At 46.0% G+C, this 27,423-nt stretch overlaps 1 protein-coding gene across 4 annotated transcripts in view; it reads right to left on the reverse strand.

Moving 5' to 3' along the window:
- LOC147728937 (dual oxidase 1-like) overlaps positions 1–27,423 on the reverse strand; it is a 992,769-nt gene that overhangs the window by 485,940 nt on the left and 479,406 nt on the right. For all 4 annotated transcript variants that reach the window (XM_086959175.1, XM_086959177.1, XM_086959176.1 and 1 more), the window contains 2 exons: positions 11,566–11,659; positions 10,355–10,445 (listed from right to left, as the gene is read on the reverse strand). In XM_086959175.1, coding sequence (XP_086815301.1) covers positions 10,355–10,445; positions 11,566–11,659 — 185 coding nt within the window. The remainder of the gene's footprint in view (positions 1–10,354; positions 10,446–11,565; positions 11,660–27,423) is intronic.

Below are 27,423 nucleotides of genomic sequence, written 5' to 3' on the forward strand. Positions count from 1 at the left end.
AAGGTCTTCACTACAAACAAAGAGTCAGGATCAACAGTAGTATTTAAGACAGGCCTGTTAATAAACTATTTTAACAAGGGCTGCCAGGAACTGAAGAATTAGAGATCCCCAAGAATGCCTGGAAGATGTCAACTGGAACACCTGTCAAGTTCAAACTTGTTTTTAGAAAGCAGTAAGGGAAGGAGTCATCTGAGGTCATTGAGATGTTTCTTAACGGGGCTGGAAATGACGCGCTACTGCCACACAAGCCAGAGATGATGATGATGGACCCAACTTTACGCATCCATGGGTGTTTAAACACGGTGTTCGTCAGGGTTGCACAAGTGGTGCCTGATTCCACTGAGGGGCGTGCTACCTAAGGCCAAGTGGACAACCCCGTGGTGAATATCTGACACTGTAATATGTTGCTGAGCTTTGGACATTACATTTCCGCATGCCGAAATGTACACTACTCACAGCTAATACTACATGAGAGAACATGAATTTTCGAACATTTTCTACTCCTGAGAAACTGTGACTCTCACAGATTCCTAAGGGAAGTTATGGTTTCTTTTATGAATACCATTGAAATTGGAAATGTACACATTTTAGTTTTAAGTTTGTTTAATTGCCAAGCAAATTTGGCATTGCACTGTAGCATTTTCAATAGTACATAATTAGGAACACATACAGTGTAAACCGTGCACATACATCTTAAAATAGAGATAACAAATATTTAAACAAAACATAAAAACATCACACAGTGCCATCCAAAACGGCAATTATGATCACAGATGCCAGTTTGTATGGGAGCTAATTATGAAAGTAGCTGGGCTTTTGTTAGACCTGGCATTCTTGGCATGGTTACCTTTGTCTTTTTGCTTCTGCCTCCTGTATATTTGACTGTATGCTGGACTTAATTTTTGCTGGTTTTTGAACTCTGGGTACTTTACCACTGCTGATCAGTGCTAAAGTGCAAGTGTTCCCTGCAGGAATTATGAATGCGATTGGATAAACATGATTTTCATATTTGATTTCCTGGTAAGACACTGGTAAAGTGCACTCCATGTGCCCAGTGCCTTGTAATTCAAATGCTACTGGTGGACCTGCAGCACTGATTGTGCCATCTACAAGAGGAGCCCTGCAAACCTTTCTCAGGCCTGCCATTCTAGTGTTTGTGAGTGCCGTTTTAAACTGCCATGTCGACCTGGCAAGTACACCCACTTGCCAGAGCCAAATCTTCCCTTTTATTACACTTAAAACACCCTAAGGTACGCCCAACATATCTCCATAAGCAGGATGCAGTGCACGTGGAAGGTAGGACATGTACTGGTGTGTTTTACATGTCCTCATAGTGAAATACGGCTAGTTTAGTTTTTCACTATTGCAAGGATTATCTCTTCCATAGGTTATCATTGGAACTGGCTTGTTACAAGTATAACTTTCAATAGGGAAGAGATCAAGATTTGGAGTTTGAATTTCCCGTTTTCAGGATTTAAAAAAAACGCATCCTTCTGTGAAGGTAGTTTTTAACCTCTTGGATGCTAATGACAAGGGTAACTCGTCATGCCCCTCCCATTCATTTCAATGGAAATCTCATTATATAGCCTAAGTGCCCTTAGCAGCCAAGTGGTTAAATTGTGTGTTTGAATTTGCCACTTTTAGAAAGTGGACATATTCTTGCTTTACCATATGTTGCCTCTGCTTGCCTGTATAATCCATTTCTGGTTTAGACTGACAGTTGGGCTGTTTGTGCACTCACCCTAGACAGTCACACAAAGGGAGTAGAGGTGTGCCCTGCATATCCTGATTGCCCATCATCAGGCTGATGGGCCTTCCTGAGCTAGAGTCATGGGAGGAGTTGTCACTGAAACCTGAATAGGGCTGTGCCTGTCCCCACACAAAGCTGTCTCCACACCCCTGTTGTGTGTCTGGAGCCAGGCCAGGGGTCGGCAGTATCTCATCTCTATAAGGACTATCCTTTGAAGTATGCGAAGTATGAGTTTTTCAGCTTCTCATGCCGCGGATATTCACGACATGAAAAGCTGAAAAACTCATTTGCATCTCACGTGTAAAAGAAACTGAGGAAATAAACGAAGTTTCATTATAACGTTGGAGTATTTTTGATTAACCATGGTTAAGAATTAAAGAAATGTAAAAGATTGGGACAATTACCTTTTCCTAAGCTGTGCACTGGGTTTGAAGTGTAATGATGCTCCATTTGCACAGGATGCAAACCACTGCCAACTAGAGACCCCCATTTCAGACAGCTGTACAATAGGCTTTTTGCAAGCAAACTCTCCCTCTTTTCTGACTTTAATGCATCTCAAGGACACTCAACGCACAACGTGAGGAAACCAAGAGTTCCCTTCCAATATATTATTATTCCAGTCTTCCTGCAAAGCCATATTTCACAGATCTCATCTAGCACACCAGGCTCGCCAGGCTAATTATACTACTAGGAGAAAACGTAAATGAATCAATTTGTGACTGTTTGTGAATTTATCAAGTAATAAAACACTAGACACAAGCAATCCTGACTGCTGTAACCCTACCGCGGACTCCCATCAAATGATGGTCAATTAGCTCAAAGGAGCTCTAACATCTGGTGGTATTTGATAGAAATGGGATTTCTGGTTGGCTAAGGCTTGCGCCAAACCCAGGCAGAAACCACCACTCTAGTCAGAGTAAGGGAGGTACACGCTGAAGATAACCCCTGCTCACCCCCTTGGTAGCTTGGCACGAGCAGTCAGGTCTATTCTGGAGGCAATGTGTAAAGCATTTGCACAACACACACACACAGCAGCAACACACTAGGCACACCACAATAGAAACTCCACACAAGGTTAAATAACAAAATAGCCTTTGTATTACTCATAAACACATTAGAATGTATTCTCATAGGTACACTGTGTCACCTGACACTAGGTATAACTTTACAGGGGATTATATACATTACAGAGCCAATCAGGCCACTGGCATAACCATAAGAATGCAGTGTTAGAAAAGCAACCAGTAATTACTGTCAAAAGCAACCAGTAATGGCACCTAGCATGAATACATTATGCATAAATCACATTAGGCATAAATCACAATAGGCATTACTCCTAAATCAGCAGTGCACCACAGTAACACTAACAAGGTGCATACATCTCCTAAGGGCCTTACGCCCCACCAGAACACTAGGTGATCCCAGGCCAACTGGCCTTCTTCAGGGACCCGTCTTGGGCATCCCCACAATGCTCTCTGTCCATAAAAGTCAGGGCTCTATAAGCATGTGGCTTTGGCTGGCCCATACTTTTCATGGGGCAGAGTCTGCAGTTAACCCTTGCTTCTTTTATGTAAAAATAAATGCCCCCTTCGTTGCAGCTGCCCGCAATCTGGTGGCCCAGCTGTGCACACAAATAAGCACCAGCAGTGTGCCGTGTCGGCCACACTCACCACAAGACCTCCAAACTGGCCCCCAGCTGTCAATGCAGCATAAATAAGGCCCATAATGCACAGGGAGGCCAGCACTGCTACCAACAGGAAGCACAATGCTCTCGAGGGTGGGAAAACCTCACTCGGTCTCTCCCCCATGTAGGCAATTCCCCCAATGGCCGGACTCACCCTCACTCTGGCAAGTCAGGCCCCAGAAAGCTGACATTTGGCTTCTCGATGGCTACGGCCACGCCACTGTGAGCTTGCGTCTTCTTCCTCTTCACTGGCGGATATGCTTAGGTCGTGCACTTTCAGGCTAGGCGTCCCGGGCCGGCTCTTCCATTGTTGTGAACCACACGCGGATTTCCCTCATTGGCACGGGATGCCTCACCCAAACCAGGCATCCTTCGCCTGGCTTCCTCTGGCCGGCCCTGCCCATGGTCAGGCTCTCCCTGCCTGACTTCCGGTTGGCAGTCTGCTTCTCACAGGGCACAGTGCTTGTGAGCGCAAATGAAAAAGAATTAATGGCTCCCCACACTCCCTAGTGAAATCCAGGAGAAGTATTCACTACGGGGGGCGTCCCAGATACAAGGACCAGCAGAACACTCACCCTGTGCATGTTGTCTCAGGAGGGGAGGCTCTCTAGGCTCTGGGTCTCTCACGGCGAGACACCACCAGGGCAGTCAGCGCTCCTCTCCTGCAATTGGTAAAGAGCTAGGCTAGGCAATAAAATGAAAGCGCTTCACACATAGGTCACAGCACTGGCAAGGGAACACCCTTGAATGCTCCAGACACTTTCCTCCAAAATAGCAGGAAGGTTAACTGTACATTCCCGTCAGTGCTCCAGACAGGGGCAGCACATCGGGTAGAGCTGGGCCCAGGCAGGCCAGCTCACTGGGCCCTCCGGTAGAGGGGCAGTCCTTTGTGGCAGTTTCTACTGGCGCCCAGCAGCCCTTCAGGCGCCCAGCAGCCCTTCAGTAACACAGCTCCAAGCAGGTACCAATTCCATAGTGCCACAGCCCTAATACTTATACCAGCTAGGTGTCAGTTATCCCCCTGGCACAGGGCTCTATGCCCGGTCCAAACCAGTTCTGGGGGGCCCTCAAACATTTGTTTACAGTGCACAACAGTCCCCATTGACAGTGTAGGTCCTGGCCCCAGATGAATGAATGAATGAATGAATACCTTCTTCTATAGCGCATGGCTACTCTTGAGCATCCCAGCGCTGTAAGACCAAGGGAACAGGAAGACACTATTGAAACAAGTGTGTCTTTAAACGCTTCCTACAGGGGGGTGGAGCCTGCATTGTACAAGGCAGGCACAGACTCATTCATGGTCACGGACTACTCCTCCCACTACTCCAAATACAGATCTGCCTATTCAGCCTAGCACTGACTCACCCAGTCCATCTGGAGCCACTGCACCGCCCCAGTCTCTTTCACTCCAGAGCCAGACATGTGCCGAGACACCCTCGGGTATTTGCGCGCAATAAAAATCTCAAAAACATAAAAAAACAATACACAACAAGCAGACACAAAGACAAATAGCACACAGAAAAGCCCACTTTTAAAAGTGGCATTTCTAAAATAGTGACAATAATTCTGTGCACACCACCACGCAGCATTTATAACCATTATTCCAAACATACCAAACTTGATCATGCTGCTCCTCTCATATCAGGAATTACCACTGAATCAATTATCAGGGAATCCCCAATGCATTCACAGTAGTGAGAAAACAAAATGGCTGTTTGTCACTACCAGGACATGCCACACATTTAAGGCACATGTCCTACTTTTTACCTACATTGCACCCTGCCCATAGGGCTAGCTGGGGCCCACCTTAGAGGTGGCTGATATGTAGTAATATGGGAGTCAGAGACATGACACTCACTTTATGTGCCACGCCACAGCGGCAGTATACTGCGCTCGCAGGCCCTAAAATTGCAGAGGCCTGAGACAGGTTTGAAAGACTACTTTGGTGGGTGGCGCAAGCAGCGCTGCAAGCCCACCAGTAGCATTTAAGTTCCTGACCATGGGTATTTGAGATATCACTTTACCAGGAACTGATAGGTAAATTAAATACGCCAAACAGGTGTAGACCAATCTTAACATGTTTTACCATGGACAGCACATGCACTTTATACTGGATAGCAGTGATAAAGTGCCCAGAGTCCCAAAACCACCAACACCATGTCAGAAAAAAAGACTAGGAGGAAGGCAAAACATTCCAGGGATGACCCTGTAAAAAGGGATAAGTTCAACAGTTTTGATGTTGCGTGCCCAATATGGTTGAGGTATAGCCACCTTCCCTTCTAGACCTTGCACTGGTTTATAATTAAACAATACATGCTGTTGGAATTACTACCTGTGCATCGATCAGAGGCAGTTGAGGACATTGCGATGCTTAAGAGCAAGAGACACGTCTAAAGAAACCCTAAGGTCTGCAGCGTTTCAGACACTATTTCAACAAGCATTTGCTTTTTTTAAAAAATATTTTTATTGAAAAGATTTTTCCCCCCCCTTTTTCCCCCCCCTTATTTACATGAACAGGGCACAATAAGATACAAAATCGTAGAACACAGATTGATAAAACGCAAAAAATAAATTACGATATGCTTAATACAAAAGAATTCAACTTGGGAAAATACATGCATAACCATAAATTCCAGTGTTCGACAATACAGATTCTTCATAATCCATCATTCAGTTCCTAACTTCCACTGAATAAATGGACCTCAAATTTGCATACCCAATTTTTTACCCTTTTTTCCCTTCCTGGCATAGATAGCAGTTTCCAATTTTTGTGCTGATAGTACTTTACCTAGCCATTGATGATAGGTAGGAGGATTTGGGTCAAGCCAAGCCGAGGCCACTAACAGCCTAAGAATCGCCATTGCTACAAACATAAAGTGTTTACAGTTTATTTGCTCATTGGGGTTTACCCCCAGTAGCAATGCAATAGGTTTCGCATTTACTAGAGTTTGAGGTATTGGTATTGTAAATGACAATGCCTTTTATGTACTTGAAGTAAATCAATTTTTGTGGGAAATGAAGCTAATGGGAAGAGAGGAGAGGATGTGAGGTGTAAAACTGTGTCCTGGTACAGGAAAGGAGATGCTAGAGAGGGGGGTTGGACTTGGAGGTGGAGAATGAAGGGCGCGGAGGGACAGTGGAGAAGAGGCAAACAAGGGTGAGCACATCACAGAGGGAAGTGGGGAGGAAGCACAGAGGGTGAGCAGATGACGGAGGGAAATGGGGAGGAAGCACACATGGGTGAGAACATGACGGAGGGAAGTGGGGAGGAAGCACATAAGGGTGAGCACATGACGGTGGAAAGTGGGAGGAAGCACACTGGGTGAGGTCATCACAGAGGGAAGTGGGGAGGAGTACACATGGGTGAGCACCTCATGGAGGGAAGTGGGGAGGAAGCAAACATGGGTGAGCACATCATGGAGGGAAGTGGGCAGGAAGCAGACAGGATGACCACATGACGGAGGGAAGTGGGGAGGAAGCACACATGGGTGAGCACATCACAGAGGAAAGTGGGAGGAAGCACACAGGGTGAGCACATTACGGAGGGAAGTGGGGCAGAAGCACACAAGGGTGAGCACTTTACGGAGGGAAGTGGGGAGGAAGCACACATGGGTGAGCACATCATGAGGGAACACTGGATCTCAGTATCACTCAAATGCTGGATCTCACTATCACTCAAACACTGAGTCTCACTATCACTCAAACACTGGATCTCACTATCACTCAAACACTAGATCTCAGAATCACTCAAACACTGGATCTCACTATCACTCAAACACTGAGTCTCACTATCACTCAAACCATGAGTCTCACTATCACTCAAACACTGAATCTCACTCCACGTGCCCCATACTGTGTAATGAGAACAGTGCGTGTTGTAAAGCGCACTGACCCCTAATGCTAGGAAAGAGGCGCTATGGAAAATGTGAAATCTGTAGCTGCTGATCCAAGGGATCCTATCCTGAGCCGGCGAGACACTCAAAGAAGCACGGACCACGTTTGGAAGGCAGTGGGCGGTTTCTTAAAGTAACAAATACACAAATGGGCTATTGCACGTGGACTTGTGTGCGGTGTGTGCAACGGAAAATGTGGCACACTATTTGTATCAGGGCACACAGGGCAACACATGCTCGTTGGGCCTAAAGAATAAGAGGAGAAAAGAAATTGTCTCACTTTTGAAATTGGAAAAGTGTGACTACATCTGAGGGACTAGCCCACCGATAGGCAAGGCAATACTTGCAGCCCTGTGCCCTTGGAATGGGGCCACATTTGCTTGTTTGCTTTGCTGGTGTCCTCTGCTCTTGGCACCTCAGAGACACCATGGCGGTGCCCGAGCTTCAGCGTGGACAGGAAGGGGCAGTACACATCCTGAAATAGAGGCACACAGGGGTGTGCAATGCCCAGCTCCAGATATAACCGCTGGGGGTGGTTGAAGGACCAGCAGCAATGCAATGCCCCAGAAAACACCAGTGCGCCCGCCACCTCGAGAGGCGACTAACGCCGTCTGCTCAGCATGGCGCGTGGGATGTCTGAATACACCTATCAGCATTTATTTTCTACAAACAGTCAACAATTCTGCTGATCTTAGATTGCATCTCACACGGCAAAGACAAATTTAATGTAAGAAACAATTTCCTCACTAACCAATAGGCATGTATCCAACAGGATGAAAAAGTCTGAGTGATTATTGTACTTCCAGGCCACTTCTCACCGAGCATGTGCATTTGTCGAGCATAAATGGGCTTAAAATGACCCCAGGCCTGGATAAAAATACATTAGAGCTGACACTGGTTAATGGGATGCAGAAAGGCGGAATTCTGTGAAAGTTCAAGCTATCGCAGACAAGCATCAAAGCAGCAATGCTTTACTTTTAATGTTAAAAGTAAAGCGCATGTGTCGTGATGATACCAAAAGTAAAGAAATAGAAGTTTTTGCAAAATTTCTTTACTTTTGGTATCATCGCAGCACCCGCGCTTTACTTATAACATTAAAAGTAAAGCGCGGGAACTTCACTTCCCAATAGAGCGAGGCGCCCCTCTGCACCCCCAGAGAGGGTAGCTCCTTCACCTCTTCACTTCCCTAGTCGGATGTAGCGCTTGCACTTTCACACTGAGGCAAAGCGCTGCCTGCACCTTCGCCTCTGTTAACGGTAACAGTATCCGAGCTGCCTTTAACCCGACTCTCACAGCTCGACGCCGGAGGGTGACCCGCGCGAGGTACTGGGAGTTTCTCAGTGTCACGGATGATGTGAAAGTCATTTAACTGGCACCACAAACCAGTGTTTCCAAACTTCATCCCTTGACACGTGGACGGGACACACAGCAGACCTTCTCTGATCACTTCTGGCCGGAGATTAACCCTGTCCCTCCACCCTGTATCGTATTATTCTCTTTTCCCGTGGCGAGAGGATTCATATTTTACTGATGCTGCTGACCTGGGTTTCTAAACGATCAGTAGTCTATTTTTGCATCTCCTACTACTCAAGCAGATGGGCCGCCTCCCTAGCGCAGGTTCTTTGTCACAACACTTCATCTCTGAAAGCCCAGTTTCCTTGTCTGTCTAGTAGTGTTCATTCACGATGGTCCCAAATTACTCTCTATTGGGCAGGTAAAGGAGCGGGGCGCGGCACGTGCTTCTCTTTGCCCAAGACCACCCATGGTGCTCTAGCGGGGAAGCTGGCACTCTGGGCTTAACTTTACACCGATGCAAGAAAGCAGCCAATGCTCATTTGTACCATTGTTGGTGTTTGTGTAACAGGGAGACGAGGAAATACACAGAGATTGTTTCACCGGGGAAAACAGAAGAGCACAGAAAAAAATAAACTTTTATCACACAATATTTAAAATAATAAATAATTAAACTTGTAATGACGTTTTCAACAAAGAAGTTTGCTTCGTCAATAACCTCTTAAACAAGTGAAACAAGCGGCTCTGAAAGTGATGGCGAAAGCGATTGCTATTGTAAAAAAAACACGCCAGTGAGTGGTGCGTGCGCGCATGCCACTGCGAGCCATATGTATTCAATTATCGCGCCCGTGTCTGGGCACGATAATTGAAAACATATGGGCTTTGGTGCGCGTAACAGACACCAATAGGCAATGGGCAGAGCAATGAGCCTGCCTTTGGCCTATTGCGTGCCCACGCAAACAAAGCCCAATAGCGGAACCCAAAAGGAAAAGCACACTCACGAGTGTGTGCCTTTCCAGGGTCCGTTTTCAAATTCTGGACAAAAGGGCTCTCGCCTGCGTGAGCTGGTCTGTGCTCTGCAACGCAGGGCGCGAGCCCTAAAAAGGAGCGCACAGTAACTTCACAAGATGCTGAAGAGTAAGATACACCCCTACCTGGGCCGCAACATTCATAGAATATTATGGAGGAGAGTGAAAAACAAGTTTTACGACAATTCTAAAATATAAAATCAAATGGTAGGTATCATTGCTGTAAGGAACTCCTCATCATCTTCCGAGTGCCTGTTTATGACTGATATCAGATATGGGCACTTTCAGGGTTTATTTATGAAATGGGCAAAGCTATTTTCCTCAAAGTGCTACATATTTTCCTCAAAGTTTACGGGCTACAAGTTGTCAAAAGTGAATTCAATTAAATTGATCTTCCATCTAAAAGAGAAACACAAGGATTTACGTTTTGGTTTAGTAATTGTCTATAAAAAACTCTTACCTAGTAAGATCTGCATTAAATGACCAGTTCTACTACTCCCTTTGTTTACCCCTCTGCGCAACCACAGTGAAGTAGGTGCGGACAATTGCTGATGTTGTTCAAAAGTGACATTCTGCTGTGCAGTGTTTATATAGTTGTGACGGTACATGCATACATAATATGATCATAGCCCTTTTCTTTACATTTTTGTTTACATATTGTCTGTACAGTGCTAAAGGTTCAGTGATTCATGGGTTTCCACTTTACCTCTCTGTTCCAGTAGCTGTTGCAGACTCGGATGGCCGGTGAGAAACTCTCATCTCTGTTGGTGATGTTTCGAAAGTGGCAAAACCTATTTCTGAATAAAACATCACGAAAGTAAAATTATGCTCGTGACTTAAACAGGATAGCTGATTTGGAGAAGATCTAACCTGCATCACTCTCATTCACATTAAAAAAACGGCATAATTATGAGAATTGACATTGCTATGGTCTATTTGACTTTCTGTTTATGTTGCCTCAAAGCAATCTATTCATGGTGTTTCTTTGTTAGTGCAGCAATCAAGGAAGACCTCTTGTTAGGACCAGACCTTAATGGTCAAGCACATGGACCAAGCACATTAGATGAATCAGAGCACATACAGTGGCATTTTGCACAAAGTGCGGGTTCCTAGGTGGTATACCCAGGAGATGATGATTCACTCTTGACAACACCAGCGGTACCATGCCCTGGACTTTGTGAGTAAAGCGAAGAATACTTTCCTGGCTGTTGAAGGTGGCAAAAACCAGCTCTACATTTGAGACTTGTAGTGTCTTTGTTTGTCTCCCCTAACTACCTCTTACTTTGGCAACTGGTGTTGGTCACTCCAGGATTAAAGATTATGACTTTTACAGAAATATATTAAATAATCCAATACGATGTTCACAAAACTAGAAACACCTAAGATGCCCATTTCACATGTAAGCTATCATACCTGTTAAACCTTGGTAAAATCCCATGGTGATCAATAGTAATAAACATTCAAAGCTTTGATCTTAGGGACCCACTTGGTTTACCTATGTCAACAACTCCCAGTGCCTCTCTCCAACTCATTAAACACTTCTGACCCCATCATTGCAGTGAGGGTATATGGTCTGGGAACTCATATTTCTAATTCAAAACTTATGCCATGTAAACTTGGTGTTTTTGTTTATACATCTCTGCTAGTCCTAAGTCATTTTCTATTATTATGCTAGGTAAAAAGGAAGATCCAGCTTCTTATTGATTACATCAGTAAACTTATATTCAGAACATTTTCCATAAAATAAAACCTGCAATCTAGCCTCGCACCAATACTTAAAGGAGATGGCAGTTCTAGGTGGTGCCCAGCTCAGCCTATGACAGTAATTGGGGAGCATCAACAAAAGTGATCAGACAACAGAAGTGGTCAGACGATGAGATAATGAAGGTAAGTATATGGATAAAGAAACCTTTGTACCTCATGTAAATTCCGGGGGGCACCATGGTGGCACTGAACTGGACTGCAGCCAGGAATTCGTGAGAAAGACCAGGGTCAATATGAGGATTGTAACCTGCGGGGAAAAAGTCATTATTATCATTCCATTCCACCTGGTGTTCAAGACCAATCCATGTCTTTGTTGCATTGATGCAAATCACGAACAGACAGATTTCAGTAAGGCTGCAGTAACCCGAATCACAATCAACACCATAGGAAGGACAGTATAATTAAGGAAATAAAAAGAAATAGAATCATCTTCTACTGAAAGTATTTCAAAATGTCCGCCGCGTCTACTTACTCAATCTGATTCTCCCTTTTTAAAATGAAAAGGAATAAGTTAGAGGAAAGCAGTAACTGTAAATACATGTTTCTTTGTCAAGCAGCAGTGATTCATGAAACAAAGATGAGACAATCGGCTTGTGGTGTCACTGGAGATGTCCTATTGAAAACACACCAGGACCATAGAACCATACATAGACGTAAGTTATGATACATACTACTTGCCAATGTCCTCCAAACACGGGCACGAGTTGAGTAAAACAAAAACCTTAGCCATCGTGACTATCAGCCTGATTCATCAAGCTGAAATCGGCTTGCAAAGGGCCAGATTCTGAGAATCTGGCCCTTTGCGAGCTCTATTTTTGCATTTGGGATTCATCATCCCAAATGCAAAAATCGGTAATAGCGATGTCGCAATTTTGCGAGGAATTACATTTAAGGAATCTCTATTTGAGATTCCTTAAATGCAATTCATCATCCATTAAAAAATTGCGAATTCGTAATTTCGGCCCGCTATTTACTGCGAGGTCAAACCTCGTGGTAAATAGCGAAAACTTTGAAAAATGCGCAACACCTGTTTCAATTTGCATTTAAGGGGTGCTACAAGGTGTCCTTTGGACACCCCTGGCACCCTTTAAATCGCTATCTTATTTGCGATTAGCTAATTGCTAATTGCAAATAAGGAATACTCCTCATTCATTCCTATGGGCCTTTTGGCCCATAGGAATGAATGGGGAGTTATTCCTTTTTGCGATTAGTAATTTGCTAATCGCAAATAAGGATTGTGTAGGAATCGCAAATCTTTTTGCGATTCCTACATGAATCCCGTTTTGCGAGTCTGTAATAGCGATTCCTAATGAATCGCTATTTTAGACTCGCAAAACGGGTCTATGATGAATCAGACTGTAAATATAAATAATCTGGAAATTGGCTGTCGTCAATTCTCCTCTCCTTCCAACTACATCACCCACTCTTTTTGTTCTCTCCTATCTCTTTACAATGTTTTTTTGAGGTGCTGAGGATTTGAGGATAGATTTGATGGACATTAAATCAATGTGCTATGCACTGAGTAATTAACATAAACTTTATCAAAATCATGCCGTCCACTGGTACCGCTGCCCTTCAAAAACCATTGGATTCCTCTTATTCTACCACTTTTTCTCAGAAGGTTTCATGCAGTTGATTTAGCCGGGACTAGATGAATTGTACAACGCTCTTCCTTGAAAACAAGCATTGGCAGAGCCAATAGGTCTCACTTTTGGGAGTTTATAAGTGTTTAGCCATGCAGCACACTGTCCTGGGTGCTGCGCTGCCAGGTATGGAATGGCTATATAATGCTGTCACAAACCACTCTGGAGCGAACCAAAAATAGCTCGAGCAATTGGATGATCATGAATGCCAAACATTGAGCTAATGTTTGTATGGTAAAAAAAAAGAAGCTACATCTGGCACTCCAGAAAAAAAAACAGACATGAAAAAGGTAAATGAAAAGTAGTTAAACCTGCCAGGTCTCTCGTTTACTATTGGGAAATCAAGCACATATCACCAAGGTGAAAACGCTACGTCTCGAAATACAGTTTAAAAAAAAAAATACTATGACGCATCTAGCGCAGGTGCCGTGACGCGGAGCAATAATTTGGGGTGGGCGAGACAGGCTAGCAAGGACAGAGAAAGTGGATGTATGCAGAGATAGTGACAGGCTTCAAGGGAGAAGGAGAGACATCACAGGCAGTGAAGGGAGACATGAGAGGCTGATACACGGACAACAATTGCTTCAGAGAGCTCTGACAGAGATGGGAACAGAGAGACAGGGTGCAGCTGATGAGAGGCAAGAGTGAATGAGAGATACCTGGCAAACTGAGGTAAGAGAGAAAGACACTTCAGTGAGAAGAGGGGTATGAGGCTGGACCACATTAATAATAATTAATTAAAATGAATATATATTTTTAGACAAAGTCGCTTATCAACGCTTATATGTCACTTTGTCTAAAAATATACATTAATGAGATGGGACTAGGTACCACTGCATAGGGGTAATTGAATATACCCTATGAATACTTTGAGTTTATTTGTTCCTTCACATGACTGTTTTTTGGGTTGATATTTGCTGCCCAGACAGTGGAGGGTGAGTTGGGAGAACCCCATGTATATTATGTGATCTAATGGTTACAGTGACACTTTTCTTTGAGGATAATTTAGTCGAACCATGCTCCCAGTGTAAAGTGACGAGACAAGGCCGCATTCCCAAAGATTTCAGAATCGTACACGTGTATTTAAAGTAGTTTGATTTGTTGTGCATTTGCTGCAGAGAAATTGTTGCTACTTACATTGTCTCAAGTTCAACTTCTGATAGATTTGTCTAGACTTAGCTCTATTTTCCCAGTTCACTGAATTTGCAAGGAGCAATAAAACGTTGTCCTACTTTTATTATGAGGCAAATCAATTTGCTCCAGTATGTCCTGTGCAAAATTCTTCTGTAATACATCCTGCCAGGAAATCCTGTCAGGTCACTGGTCTCTCAGGGGACAAAAGCAGCAACAATGTTGTATTATTTTTTTGATATTTGTACTTGACACTTTTTACAGATGTAAATAACAGCCCCTAAGTCGATTTTAGCCCAAGAAGTCAGATCAGCTAGGATTATATCGCACAGATGTGGCTACTGTGGTAGAAAATTCAGTAGGGAGAGAATCCCATCTTCCACTAGAAACACGTGATTAAAAGCTTGTCAGGAAAGCAGCTTGCTACCCACTCAAAATTACTTTATTCGGATACTTGATAAAGCATTCCATAACAGCACAGTTCATAGTTTAAACAGTTTAAAAAAGAAAGAGACAGTTAATGACGCAGTCATATTATATCATAATTGATGTATGCAATCTAAAAAAAGTTTTTAAAAAGGCAGTAATAGAGGCAATTATGAATTCACAGTCCAAAAATTGCAGTGCCAAATATGCAGGGCGGCATTGCCGCAATCCTAGTTTTTTAAGCACAGGCATAATCCATCTTTTTCTAGGGCTAAAATAAACTTTGCAGAAAAACAAAATGTGTATAGAGGATTGTGCTGAAAGGTCATCACAAGGGCATTTACTTAACGTTCGCGACCAGTCATTCAGTTCTGGAAAACTTAATGACCTAAAGATGATGTTTAACCTGAGGCATGTCAGCAGAAATCTATCGTAGTCACTAGTGACCATCAAGATATATGGCTGGGTGTGCTAAAAGGCCACAGTAAGGTAGTGGGATTGAACCGTAGACTTATCCATTTCAATCATGGCTCTCTTTTCACACAGTTATCTCATATAACCAGCTTTTAGGTCCTTTCTGGAGACACTGCATATGGTGTTCGGATCGTTGTAGTATTCCTGATGGCCTAACTGGCCTATGAAAGATTTGACATATTCTAACCATCTCATGCTTTTTACTCCATCAAGGCCCATTGCGTCTTTTAAGATGAGGTGATTAAAAGCTGACTCTTCTGTGGTCCAAACCCTGTGCCAAAGGAGGACGGGCTGGATCTTAATTACGTCCTCCAGATAGGGTAGAACGAGTTCATCGTGACAGATAAAATTGGACGTGCTTTCCGGTATGGACAGAAGGTGTTTAAGAAACATATTTTCTGCCATTTGTGGTGAATTAATGTTAGAAAAGCCCCAAATTCCTGCCCCATAGGTGGCAACCGGAATACATTTAGCCTTGTATATGTGTAGTAGTTCCCCTGGAGGGCGTTTTCCTAGTTTTTTGCTAAAACTAACAAGAGCCATTAGTGATTTACTAAACAGTAGCCTTCTGGATTTAACAGCACTGGTCCAGGTTCCTGTTTGTTCGAATAGAAGCCCTAGATAAGAGAATGTTTTGGTGCGCTCAATTACCTTATTGTTAACAAAGATGGTGTTAATCTTTTTGTTGGATCCATTGCCACAATTCATAACAAAAGTTTTTGAGCAATTGATGGTAAGACCCATTTTAAACATGAAGTTTGTGAAAGAGGTAACTACCCTCTGTAGGCCTAGGGGCGTGCGTGACATGACAACCGCGCCATCTGCGTAGAGGAGCGCAGGGATAGGGCAGGTGGAGGCTGATGGTAAGCCCCTGCACTCCTTTACCAAAGTCGCCTCTAGGCTATTTATGTACATAGTAAATAGAAAGGGGGCAAGGATGTAGCCTTGCCTAACACCCTTCTTAACTTTAAAACTTTGTGTACATTCTCCATCCCGCCCGAAACGCACCCTGGCCCTAGCACCCAAATAAAGCTCCCTTAGGAAGGAAATTAAAACCGGGTCTGCCCCCTGCTCCCCTAACATTAACCATAGCTTTTCGTGGGTTACGAAATCAAAAGCGGGCGTTAAGTCAACGAAAGTTAAAGACAGGCTTTCACCTTTGGCTTTTACATATTTTTCCAGTAAAATATATAAATTGAATCCCTGGTCAATAGTGCCCAAACCTTTATGAAAACTATATTTCACATCGCTTATGATTCTGTGTTCTTCCGCCCAACCCTGCCGTCTCTCTAAAATCACCTGTCCCAGAATCTTCACTGTGGAGTCCAGTAATGAAATAGGACGATAATAGGCATAGTTCGACCTGTCTCCCTTTTTAGGTCGAGCTCTCGACCTATTGCTACCAAGTTCCTTTTCAAGCGACCTAGATCTGGCCACGAGCGCCGATTACACATCGTGAACGCGCCCCCTGGCCCCGCCCCCCCAGCCGTGCACATCTCCGATCTCAGTCAGCCATGCCTCTCTCAGTTCCGCGCACACACACACACTCTGCATACACACACACTGCATACACACACGCAGGTACACACACTGCATACACACACCCTCACCCCCCCCACCCACCCACCCACCCACTCACGGGCTCACGCACACACACAGTCACACACGTGCATCCACACACTCGAAGTGCCCATCTCCTGTCTCGCTACCCTGATGCACCAAAAACACAGTATTTACACGTCCCCCCCTACTCACCGGGCTGACTCAGGAGTCCCCCGCTGCTCTCGAGGCCGGTCCTTCCCCCTAGGTGTGCAGGGTTAGCGGCTCAGGCTCGGCAACAGCAGGCGACGCAGAAGGTGATGACGAGCTCCCTAGACGTCCGATGTGCATGCTCACGGCGTGACTTGCTCACGTACAGCTGAGGTGCATGCTCACGTCGTTATCCTTCGCTTGGTTTAGTAACGGGATCCGCTGGCGCAGGTCCGAATTGGGAGGATGGTTCGCTTCACGTTGGCCGTTCTGAGTAGCAGAGCTGTGGAAGGTAATACTTCAAGTTGTGGGAGAGTCGATTCAGGCTTGTTTAATGTTGTAAAAGGGGTTCTCAAAAGTGCTACCCAGCTTTGCTGGTTGGCTACAAGCTTGCGTGCACGAGCGCGTGAACACTCGGCCATCTGCTTTGCTTTTCCTGCCTTTCCTGTGCTTTCTAGTTTGTACCTGTGGCTGCTGCGTTTTACAGCGCAAACAGAATGGAATCTTTGTACATCATTCTTATCTCCGTAAGAAACTTGTTTAAACAGCACCTATATGTGAAAGTTAATCAAAGCAAGATTTAAACTTTCTCTCTATGATAACCATCTTTACAAGGGGGCAACATTTCACTTTATTGTGCCACTTCAGACTCCCATTCAAACACATCTACTAACTATTGGGACGTTTCACACCCAGACTTGGCGTTTCACACCACTACAGACTTGCGGGTGGCTTCAGTGGTTGTCTTTCAAGTCAAGTCAAGTCAAGTCAAGTCAAGTCATAGAATTTATATAGCGCACTACATACCCGGAGGGTTTCAAGGCGCTTGGGGAGGGGAGGGGGGCTAGATAACCTTAGGGAGGGGATTATTTGTCAAATATCCACGTTTTAAGTTGTTTTCTGAACGCTAGGTGATTCTGGGTGAGGCGAAGGTGGGCGGGGAGTGAGTTCCATGTTTTGGCAGCCAGGTATGAGAAGGATCTGCCTCCCATGGTGGTTTTGTTGATGCGAGGGACAGTGGCGAGTGCTTGGCTGGAAGAGCGAAGTTGGCGGGAGGGGGTGTAGAAGGACAGTCGAGAGTTGAGGCAATCTGGTCCGATGTCGTAGAGTGATTTGTGTGCGTGGGTAAGCAGTCGGAAAGTAATCCTCTTATTGACGGGTAGCCAGTGGAGGTCTTTAAGGTGGCCAGAGATGTGTTCATTGCGTGGGATGTCTAGTATGAGTCTGGCTGAGGCGTTTTGGATTCGTTGTAGTTTCTTCTGGAGTTTGGTGGTGGTACCTGCGTAGAGGGTGTTTCCGTAGTCCAGTCGGCTCGTGACCAGAGCATGGGTGACTGTTTTCCTGGTGTCGGTGGGGATCCAGTGAAATGTTTTTCTGAGCATGCGAAGGATGTTGAAGCAGGATGAGGATACGGCGCTGACTTGTCTGTTCATTGAAAGTGAAGAGTCCAGGATGACGCCAAGGTTCCGTGCGTGGTCTGTCGGGATGGGTGCTTTTCCGAGGGCTTCCGGCCACCAGGAGTCGTCCCATGCAGAGGGGGATTTACCTAAGATGAGGACTTCTGTTTTGTCCGAATTCAGTTTCAGACGGCTTTGTTTCATCCATTCGGCGACTTCTTTCATTCCTTTGTGTAGGTTAGTTTTGGCGGTGCTGGGGTCCTTGGTGAGAGAAAGGATCAGTTGAGTGTCATCCGCGTAAGAGATGATGTTGAGGTTATGTTGGCGGGCGATGGTCGCGAGGGGGCTCATGTATACGTTGAAGAGGGTGGGGCTAAGAGAGGATCCTTGTGGTACGCCGCAGATGATTTCAGAGGCCTTGGACTTGAATGGTGGGAGACGGACTCTCTGGGTTCTTCCGGAGAGGAACGAGGTGATCCATTCCAGTGCCTTTCCTTGGATCCCGATGTTTCTGAGGCGTTGTAAAAGGGTGCTGTGGCAGACTGTGTCGAAGGCTGCAGAGAGGTCGAGGAGGATGAGGGCGACTGTGTCTCCATTATCCAGTAGAGTTCGAATGTCGTCAGTTGCTGCAATGAGGGCGGTCTCAGTGCTGTGTTTTGCTCGGAAGCCAGATTGTGAAGAGTCGAGGGATTTGTTGGCTTCGAGGAAGGCGGCGAGCTGGTTGTTGACAGCTTTCTCGATGACTTTGGCCGGGAATGGAAGAAGTGAGATGGGGCGGTAGTTTTTGAGTTCGGTGGGGTCAGCTGTTGGTTTTTTCAGGAGGGCGGTGAGTTCAGCGTGTTTCCAGTCTTCTGGGAAGGTAGCGGAGTTGAAGGAGCAGTTGATGACGTCTCGGAGGTGCGGAGCTATGACGGAGTCTACTTTGTTGAAGATGTGGTGAGGGCATGGGTCTGTGGGGGATCCAGAGTGGATGGAGTTCATCAGGCGGATGGTGTCCTCAGTGGTGATTGGGTTCCAGGCGTTAAGGGTGTTAACGGGGGGAAGATAGTCAGCTGATGGTAGGGTGGGTTGGCTTCCGGGTTGGTTGTCAAAGCTGTTGTGGATGTCAGCAATCTTGTTGTGGAAAAAAGAGGCTAGGGAGTCGCAGAGGGTTTGAGAGGTGGTGATGTCGTTGGAGTTGGCCGAGGGGTTGGAGAATTCCTTGACGATGTTGAAAAGTTCCTTGCTGTTGTGGGCGTTGTTGTCGAGTCGATCCTTGAAAGCTGTTTTTTTGGCTTTTCGGATCAGTCGGTGGTGAGTACGGATGGCGTTTTTGAAGGCGACCTTGTTGCTGGTGGATGAGTCTTTTTTCCAGGCCTTTTCAAGGGAGCGGCATAGTTTCTTGGATTTCTTGAGGTCCTCGTTGAACCATGAGGCCTTCTTGATTTTGTGGTGGCGTTTTATCAGTGGTGCTAAGGTGTCTGCTGTGTTGGATAACCAAAGGGTGAGGTTGGAGGCGGCCTCGTTGGCGTTAGAGGAGAGGGCTGGGGAGGTTTGAAGGAGCGATGAGGAGATCTGTTCCGTGGTGGTTTTGTTCCAGTTTCTTTGTAGAGTTGGTTGGAGGTGGATGATGGGTTTCGGCTTGTTGTAGGTGAAGTGGACGCAGCTGTGGTCAGTCCAGAGGAGCTCCGTAGTGTGGTTGAAAGAGACATGGTTGCTAGAGGTGAAGATGGGGTCGAGTGTGTGACCTGCGATGTGAGTGGGGGAGGTGACCAGTTGTTTAAGTCCGAGGTTGGCGAGGTTGTCTAAGAGGGTGGCGGTGTTGCGGTCGTTAATCTTCTCAAGGTGGAAGTTCAGGTCTCCCAGGAGGATGTATTCTTTGGAGGGGAGTGCGTGTGGAGTGATGTAGTCCGTGATGTCTTCACTGAATTTTGCGCGGGGACCTGGTGGTCTGTAGAGGAGGGTGCCTCTGAGTGTGGTTTTGGGGTCGATGTGGATCTGGAAGTGGAGGTGTTCGGAGTTGGCGAGGTTGGCGTCAGAGCTGGTTGATATGCGGATAGATTTCTTGTGGACGATAGCGATTCCTCCTCCTGTTTGGTCGGTGCGGTCTTTGCGTGTAATCTTATAGTCGTCAGGGATAGCGATGGCGATGTCAGGGGCGGAGGAGGCGTTCATCCATGTTTCCGTTAGGAAGGCGACGTCTGGAGAGATGGTGTCAAGTAGGTTCCAAAGGTCAATGGCGTGCCTGTGGACCGAGCGGGTGTTGAGAAGGATGCATTCTAGGTGGTTGGGGTCGGGAATCTGTGGTGTGGTCGGAGCGGAGACGTTGACGGTGCCGCTAAATTTGCAGGAGAGGCAGGAGAACGATCCATGGGTGCGTCCTGGAGCGGCTTGGATGCAGTTGGGGGCGCAACCGGGGTTAAGGGCTAGGAGGGCGGCGGCATCGTAGGTAATGCGGGGGGGCTGGGGAGCGCGAGGGGCAGGGGGTCTGGCGCTGGCCGCGGTCCAGGCGCGGACGGGCGTAGACGGGCTTACCTTTGGCGCACCTTCGGCGTGTCCGTAGCGCGTGGACGCTGCGCGTGGGACCATTGGCCATAAATGGATGGTGGAGGGGGAGGGGCGAGGGCGCTTCAGCTGGGAGGCGGGGCGGGCAAAGGACGACGACAACAACAACAAAATGGAGGTGTGGAGGTGGGGGGGTCAGGGCGGCAGGAGCGCTAGGACAAACGAAAGCTGAAGACAAAAAGCGGCGAGGCAAACACACAGTGAGCACAAATGCAATTCAAATCGGCAAATCGGCAAACACTATAATTACAATGCAAAACCGGCAGTTCCAGCAAGCAGCGCACAGCAGGCAGCAAGTAGTTTAAATAAAAAATGTATATTTACATACCACTTTTTATAATCTGTTCAACCAGATGCCAACGGTTATGATTTTTTTTCAAACAGCATGGTGAAGCACCTTTATTTATTCTTTCGTTTCTGGTCTCCTCACTCAACGTCTCCAGCTGCCTTCCCTTTCCCCCTCCTTCGCGGCCCTCTCTGTCTCCAGTCACCAAGGTGTCTCCCGTTTTCTCTGTAGTCTGTGTTCCTTCGTTTTCCCCTTCCCACACTAGTGCTTTTTTTCCATTTATCCGGTTTGCCCGGTTCCTTTATTATTATTCTTTGCAAGAGTAAAAAGTATTGTTTTAAGGTATGGAGATTTTACTCTATCGTAAAGCTTTGCGGAATACTTTTTTGATGCATTAATGTCTAAATCTGTTTATTAATTTTTCAGAAGTGCTATATTTTGGGTGTGGGCCAGAAAGGTCCATGTGGCAACCAATGTAGCGCTTTTTTTTTCTTCTTTTGTCTGAGGGCAGAGCGAGCTTTGTTGCATGGGAGCTGGAACTCCTGGATAATCGGAGTGTTGGCTCAGTAAAGTTAGCATAGCTATACATATTGCTCTCCCCAACATAACTTGTTTTTTACTTTCATGCAAGAAGGGTGTCCAACGAGGGTTGGGATCCATGACACCTTTTAAGGATAACCACTATGTAAATCAATAGCATTTATATCCATTAAATGCATATTTCTCATATGTTTATGGCTTGTTGAATTAGCGTGGCCGCGCTGGACTCCCACGCAGTTTCTCTCACCCCTCCTGCAGCATATCCCTCATTGACTCGAACCGCTTCGTCTTTCCCCTCATTAACAGCCTTGTTCTTTGACCGGCTGTGACGAATGGTTTGTCACACGTGCACAGCGCCCATGGGGTCGCTGCACCTTCCTGCAGGAGCTCACACTCTTATAAAACGGTCCATGCCGTCCCACGTAAACTTCAGTGCTCATTGCTTTTCACCGTAGAATGGCAGATTTAATTTTGTGAGTCTTTTTGTACGTGTCGTGTTCCTGCAGGCGCTTTCCAAGAGTTAGGCCATTTTTAGACCCCTCTGGGACTCGTATGCAAAATGTAGGGTGTCAGAGCTGCTCCTCCACCCTGAGCAAACTGCGTCAACCATCTGCGAGATGAATGAGTGTTGCACCCTGCTAGTGTGAAAGCTTCCGAATGCCCTGGAAGTTGGTGACTGTTGCTGCTCCTGCACTGTCGCCGTGTACACTGTCCAGTGCTTTAAATGGGCCGGTACTCACCGGTACTGAGTACCGGCACTACTGAATTTTCAGGCCCTCAGTACCGGCACTTTTTTATTAGCCAGAGAGAGTACCGGTACCCTGTAAAACGGGACGGCAGGCTCCGGTTATGTTTCCCCGTTTGCACAGGATAGATGACGCCATGCTTCTCAGGAGCTTGTAAGGGCGCCAAGCCTCTTACAGAGTCCCTGCTGGTGATTCCAGCAGCGCCCATGTGAATGGCCTGAGACAGCAGGGGTCAGATAGGGCTTGCCTTGCGTCACGCTGTGATTAACAGTGCAGGGTCTCTAGACAGACCCTTCCCTGTTGATCACATGCGCAAGGACAGTTCAGCTGAAAGTGCTTTAGCCTCAACCCCGCCCCTCTCAATCAGGTGTGTAAATGGGTTGAGAAAGACAGCCAAAGCCGGTTTTCTTTGCATTTTTTGTTCAGGACAGGAGCTGCTTCTCTTTGTGAACCCCTCCAACATTAATCACAGTGTTAATAAAGTAATTTGCATAATCCAAGTGTCTTCTTCCGTGTCCGTGCCCCCCCATGATAATCATCTATAGTTCACATTTTTTATCCCGTTTGCATATATGCATATGATGTCTGGCACGTCCCGTGGATACGTCTTGTTAATAAAGTAAATAGCATAATCCAAGTGCCTTCTTCCGTGTTCGTGCCCCCCCCCCCCTATGATAATTATCTACAGTTGAAATGTTTATCCCGTTTGGCCCCGTCCCGTGGATGCATCTTGTTAATATGTAATTTGAATAATTCAGTGACGTCATCATGTTGTGCTGTCATCTTCCGCGTTTGTGCATCCCATCTCCCATGGCTAATATTTTAAAATGTGCATCCCATCTCCCATGGCTAATAGTTTTAAATGTGATACCGATTATAAAGTAATTGGCATGATTCCGTGACGTCATCATGTCATGCTGTCATCCTCCGTGTTCGAGCATCCTATCTCCCATGGCTAATATTTTCAAATGTGCCTTCTATTTGCATATTCCAAGGGTCTTCTTCCGTGTTCGTGCCCTCCCATGATAATTTTCTACAGTTGAAATGTTTATCCCGTTTGGCCCGTCCCGTGGATACGTCTTGTTAATAAATTAATTTGAATAATTCCGTGACGTCATCATGTCGTGCTGTCATCTTCCATGTTTGCGCATCCCATCTCCCATGGCTAATAGTTTTAAATGTGATCCCGGTTATAAAGTAATTGGTATAATTCAGTGACGTCATCATGTTGTGCTGTCATCCACCCATACACACAGATAGATACAGACGGACAGACACACACACAGACACACCCACACACACAGACACACACGCACACACGCACACACACCCACACCCAGATACACGCACACCCAGACACACGCACACACACCCAGACGCACACAGACAGACGCACACAGACACACACACACACTGCAGAACAAAATACTGGCCAGATGGCAAACTTAGGGGATGAGTACAGAATGGAGGGGAGAAAAGGAGACAAGTAGGGAAATAAACAGTGAGGAAATTGAAGACTTGTGGAGAGAGTAAGCAAAAAGTGGGAAGAAGAGAAGCAGAACTAGGGAGATAAGCTTAGAGGCTGGGTAAAGATGAGAGGCGAATGGAGAGGACATGCCTATGTAAAGGCATGGAACCAGGAAGAGCCTGGTCGTAGGGAAAAGGGCAGTGGCATTGTTTTAAATGTGTGTAGTAGCACGTCTCTACTGCTTAGGAGAGTACCAATACTCATGAAAGGTAGGCTCACTGGCTGCTAGTGCTGGTGAGCACGAGGCTGCCATGGTTGGAACCTACTTGACAGCCACAGCGCTTTTATAGTCCTGAGCAGAGCCGCTGTTGAACTATTCAGATTGGGATCATTTGCATGATGTCGCTGTGTTCACCATCACACAGTATTGACAGTGGAGGGCCCATTTAGGCCCTGTGCTGTTAATCACATTCCCACTATTGTGTGCATTTGGGCAAATACAGGTATGGAGGCAGAACATGGACAACAGCAATTTAGAAAGTCATGGGAGGTAAGGAGTTTAAAATGGCTTTAATCCCACCTAGACTTTTTGTGAGTGTTTGCTTATGTCTGTGTGCTTGCAGACTTGTGTGTGCCTGTTTTTCTGTGAGAGAAAAGTGAGGGAAAGAGGGAGAGAATCAGGATACTCAGGAGATTTTAGAGGGAGTGTATGTGAGTGAGTGTGTATGTGAGTGTGTATGTGAGTGTGTGCGTGAGTGTGAATGTGTGTGCGTGTGCGTGCGTGTGTGTGTGTGTGTGTGTGTGTGTGTATGCCTGAGAGTAGATAGTATTGTGCCAAACAACAACAAAAAAGCAGTATGGCATTAAAAAGCAGCAAATATTACAAAACGAGGAACTGTTCACATATCATCCTGTTTGGATTTCATTTTGTGTAACGAGTTAACCTGTTTCGTTTACATACACACATTTTTCATGTGTTTTTATAGTGGCTGCAACTGGTACAGAATTCATTATGTATCATCATATGTTGCTCTTAGCCCCGCCCCTAGCCCCGCCCACTTGCCACACCTCTAGCTCATATTAATGAGTACCTGCACTTATTTTTTCCCATTTAAAGCACTGACACTGTCACAACAGACGATAACAGTTTATTTCAGGAAGTGCTCACGCATTCACCACCTTTGAACAGCTCAAACCACAACAGACTCACTTTAGATGATGATTGTGACAAAACATGGTAGAGTTCTATGCCAGGCTTCACCTCAGGGACAGTTTGTGTGCTCCTCTGCAGTTCTGGTTTTGGTCTTTCCTCGCCATCTGCTGCTTGCCCATTCACATCCCTGCCCCCCCTTCTCTATCTTACTCTTCCAACCAAATGCTTTTTTCCACCATTTGCTTACATCCCCAACACCTAGCTCCTCCATCGCTGCTTCCTCTGAGCCTCTTCCCACTGCAAACAAAACAAGCATTGGAATAGCCCACCAGGTCTCGCTTTTGGGACCTTCTAAGTATTTTCTGATGGAGAGTCATTTTTTAGAACCCCCCCTCTATTCTTTCTCACCCTCTCTCTCTTGCTCCTTCTCCCACTCCCATTCCCTCTTCCCTCCCCTCCTTCCCTCACTCTCTCGCTCTCTTCCTTCTCTCTTTCTTTCTCCCCCTCTCTCCTCCCTCCCTCCCCTCTCTCTCTTTCTCTCCCTCCTTCTTACCTCCCCTCTCTCCACCCTCTCTTGCCCCTTCCTTCTCTCTCTCTTGCTCCCTCTCCCCTTCCCTCTCTCTTGCTCCCTCTCCCCTTCTCTCTTCTCTCCCTCTCCCCTTCTCTCTTCTCTCCCTCCATCTCTCGGCCCTTCTTTCTCTCTCTCTCCCTCTTCCCTCCCTCTCCTCTCTCTCTCTCCCCTTCCTTCTCTCTCTCACCCTCTTGCATCCCATCCCTACCTCACTCTCCCTCCCCCTTCCTTCTCATTCTCTCTCCCTCACCCTTCTCCCTTTCCTTCGCTCTGTCTCTCATATATTCAGTGCTTTTCAGGTACATTTGCAAAATATACTTTTGTGACCTCTGTCACATGAAACTAGGGTGATTCTTCTCTTGTAGTTGCATACTTGATCTAACACAGTTGTTTTCTGTAGTGAGAAGATAAGAGCGCACGTTCCGCGAATGTCTGAGCTGGGTTCCGGGTCTTCCCGGCTGTGATTGGTTGTAAGGTGGAACACAAACAGAGGCAGAAGTTACACAGTGATGTTTCCCATATGCCGTTAAATGAGAAGGGGATGTTGATGAATAAACACGTTACAAATCTGCCCCACTCCACGCAAATATTCGACAAACACATCGTTTAAATACATAGGGTAAACTTGGGGAGATACTAAAAAAATACACTATTAGGTAGAACTGAGGCGCCCGCACGCTTCAGTGATCAATGCTCTTCACCTTACTCCTTCTAAGGATAAAGAGGTAAGGAGGACAGAAGAAAGGTTACTCAATAGGGGAGAAATTAAGACTGCAATTAACACTTTAGAAGCCAGCGGCATAACGAGAGAGCCTTGTTTTAAGGCATGCGTTGTGCCCTGGACTCTCCCTCCCAACAAATCGACTCCCAGCCTCACTTTCTCTATCTTCTCTGTCTCCCCTTGCCCTCACACACTCTGCACCCTCACACACTCTGCACCCTCACACACACACTGCACCCTCACACACACTCTGCACACTCACACACACTCTGCACCCTCACACGCTGCACCCTCACACTCTGCACCCTCACACACTCTGCAATGGAACATACACTCCAAATAATACCACTCAGTGCCACATAATTACACGGCACACAATTACACTCTACTGAATACAACATAACCTCCCCATAATACCACTCAGTGCCACATAATTATATGCAACATAATTACACTGCACTCAATGCTAACAAACACTCCAAATACCACTCAGTGCCAGATAATTACACGACACAAAATTACACTCTACTGAATACAACATACACTCCCCATATTACCACGCAGTGCCACATAATTACACGCCACATAATTACACTCTTCTCATGCAACATAAATACACTTTATCTATCGCCCTCACTCTATCTATCTATCTAGCTATCTAGCTATCTATCTATCTATCTATCTGTCGCCCTCACTCTATCTATCACCATAACTAGTGTATTGGACTGCCTGATAAGCTACTCACCATATCATTTCCCAGGAATCTTAATTTATTTAATAGGCTGCAGGCAGGACGGGATGTGCATGAATCAATTAATTACTTAAGAACATGGCAGCATTCATCTCTGGTTAAACTTTTGGCGGAGCAGGATATAATCTACTTCGCTGTTGTCACCTCTTTGCCACTTTGCCATTCTCTGAGAACTTGTAATCTTTGTGATTTACATAACTATCTGCAGGCAGGACGAACGTACATTAGGCATTTATTAATTATACAAATAAACATGGCAGTCAATCGTATCTGGTAACACTTCTGGCCGAGCGGGTAATACTAACGGCTACTAAAGTAAGAGCAAAGGACTACGCGCCTTAGCCACTGATTACGACCCTGTCCTTCGGCGGCATCTAACGCGGCTTTCACTCGGAAAGTAAAACCAAAGTT

This window comes from Lissotriton vulgaris, chromosome 2_2 (assembly GCF_964263255.1).
Source record: "Lissotriton vulgaris chromosome 2_2, aLisVul1.2, whole genome shotgun sequence".
NCBI lineage: Eukaryota > Metazoa > Chordata > Amphibia > Caudata > Salamandridae > Lissotriton > Lissotriton vulgaris.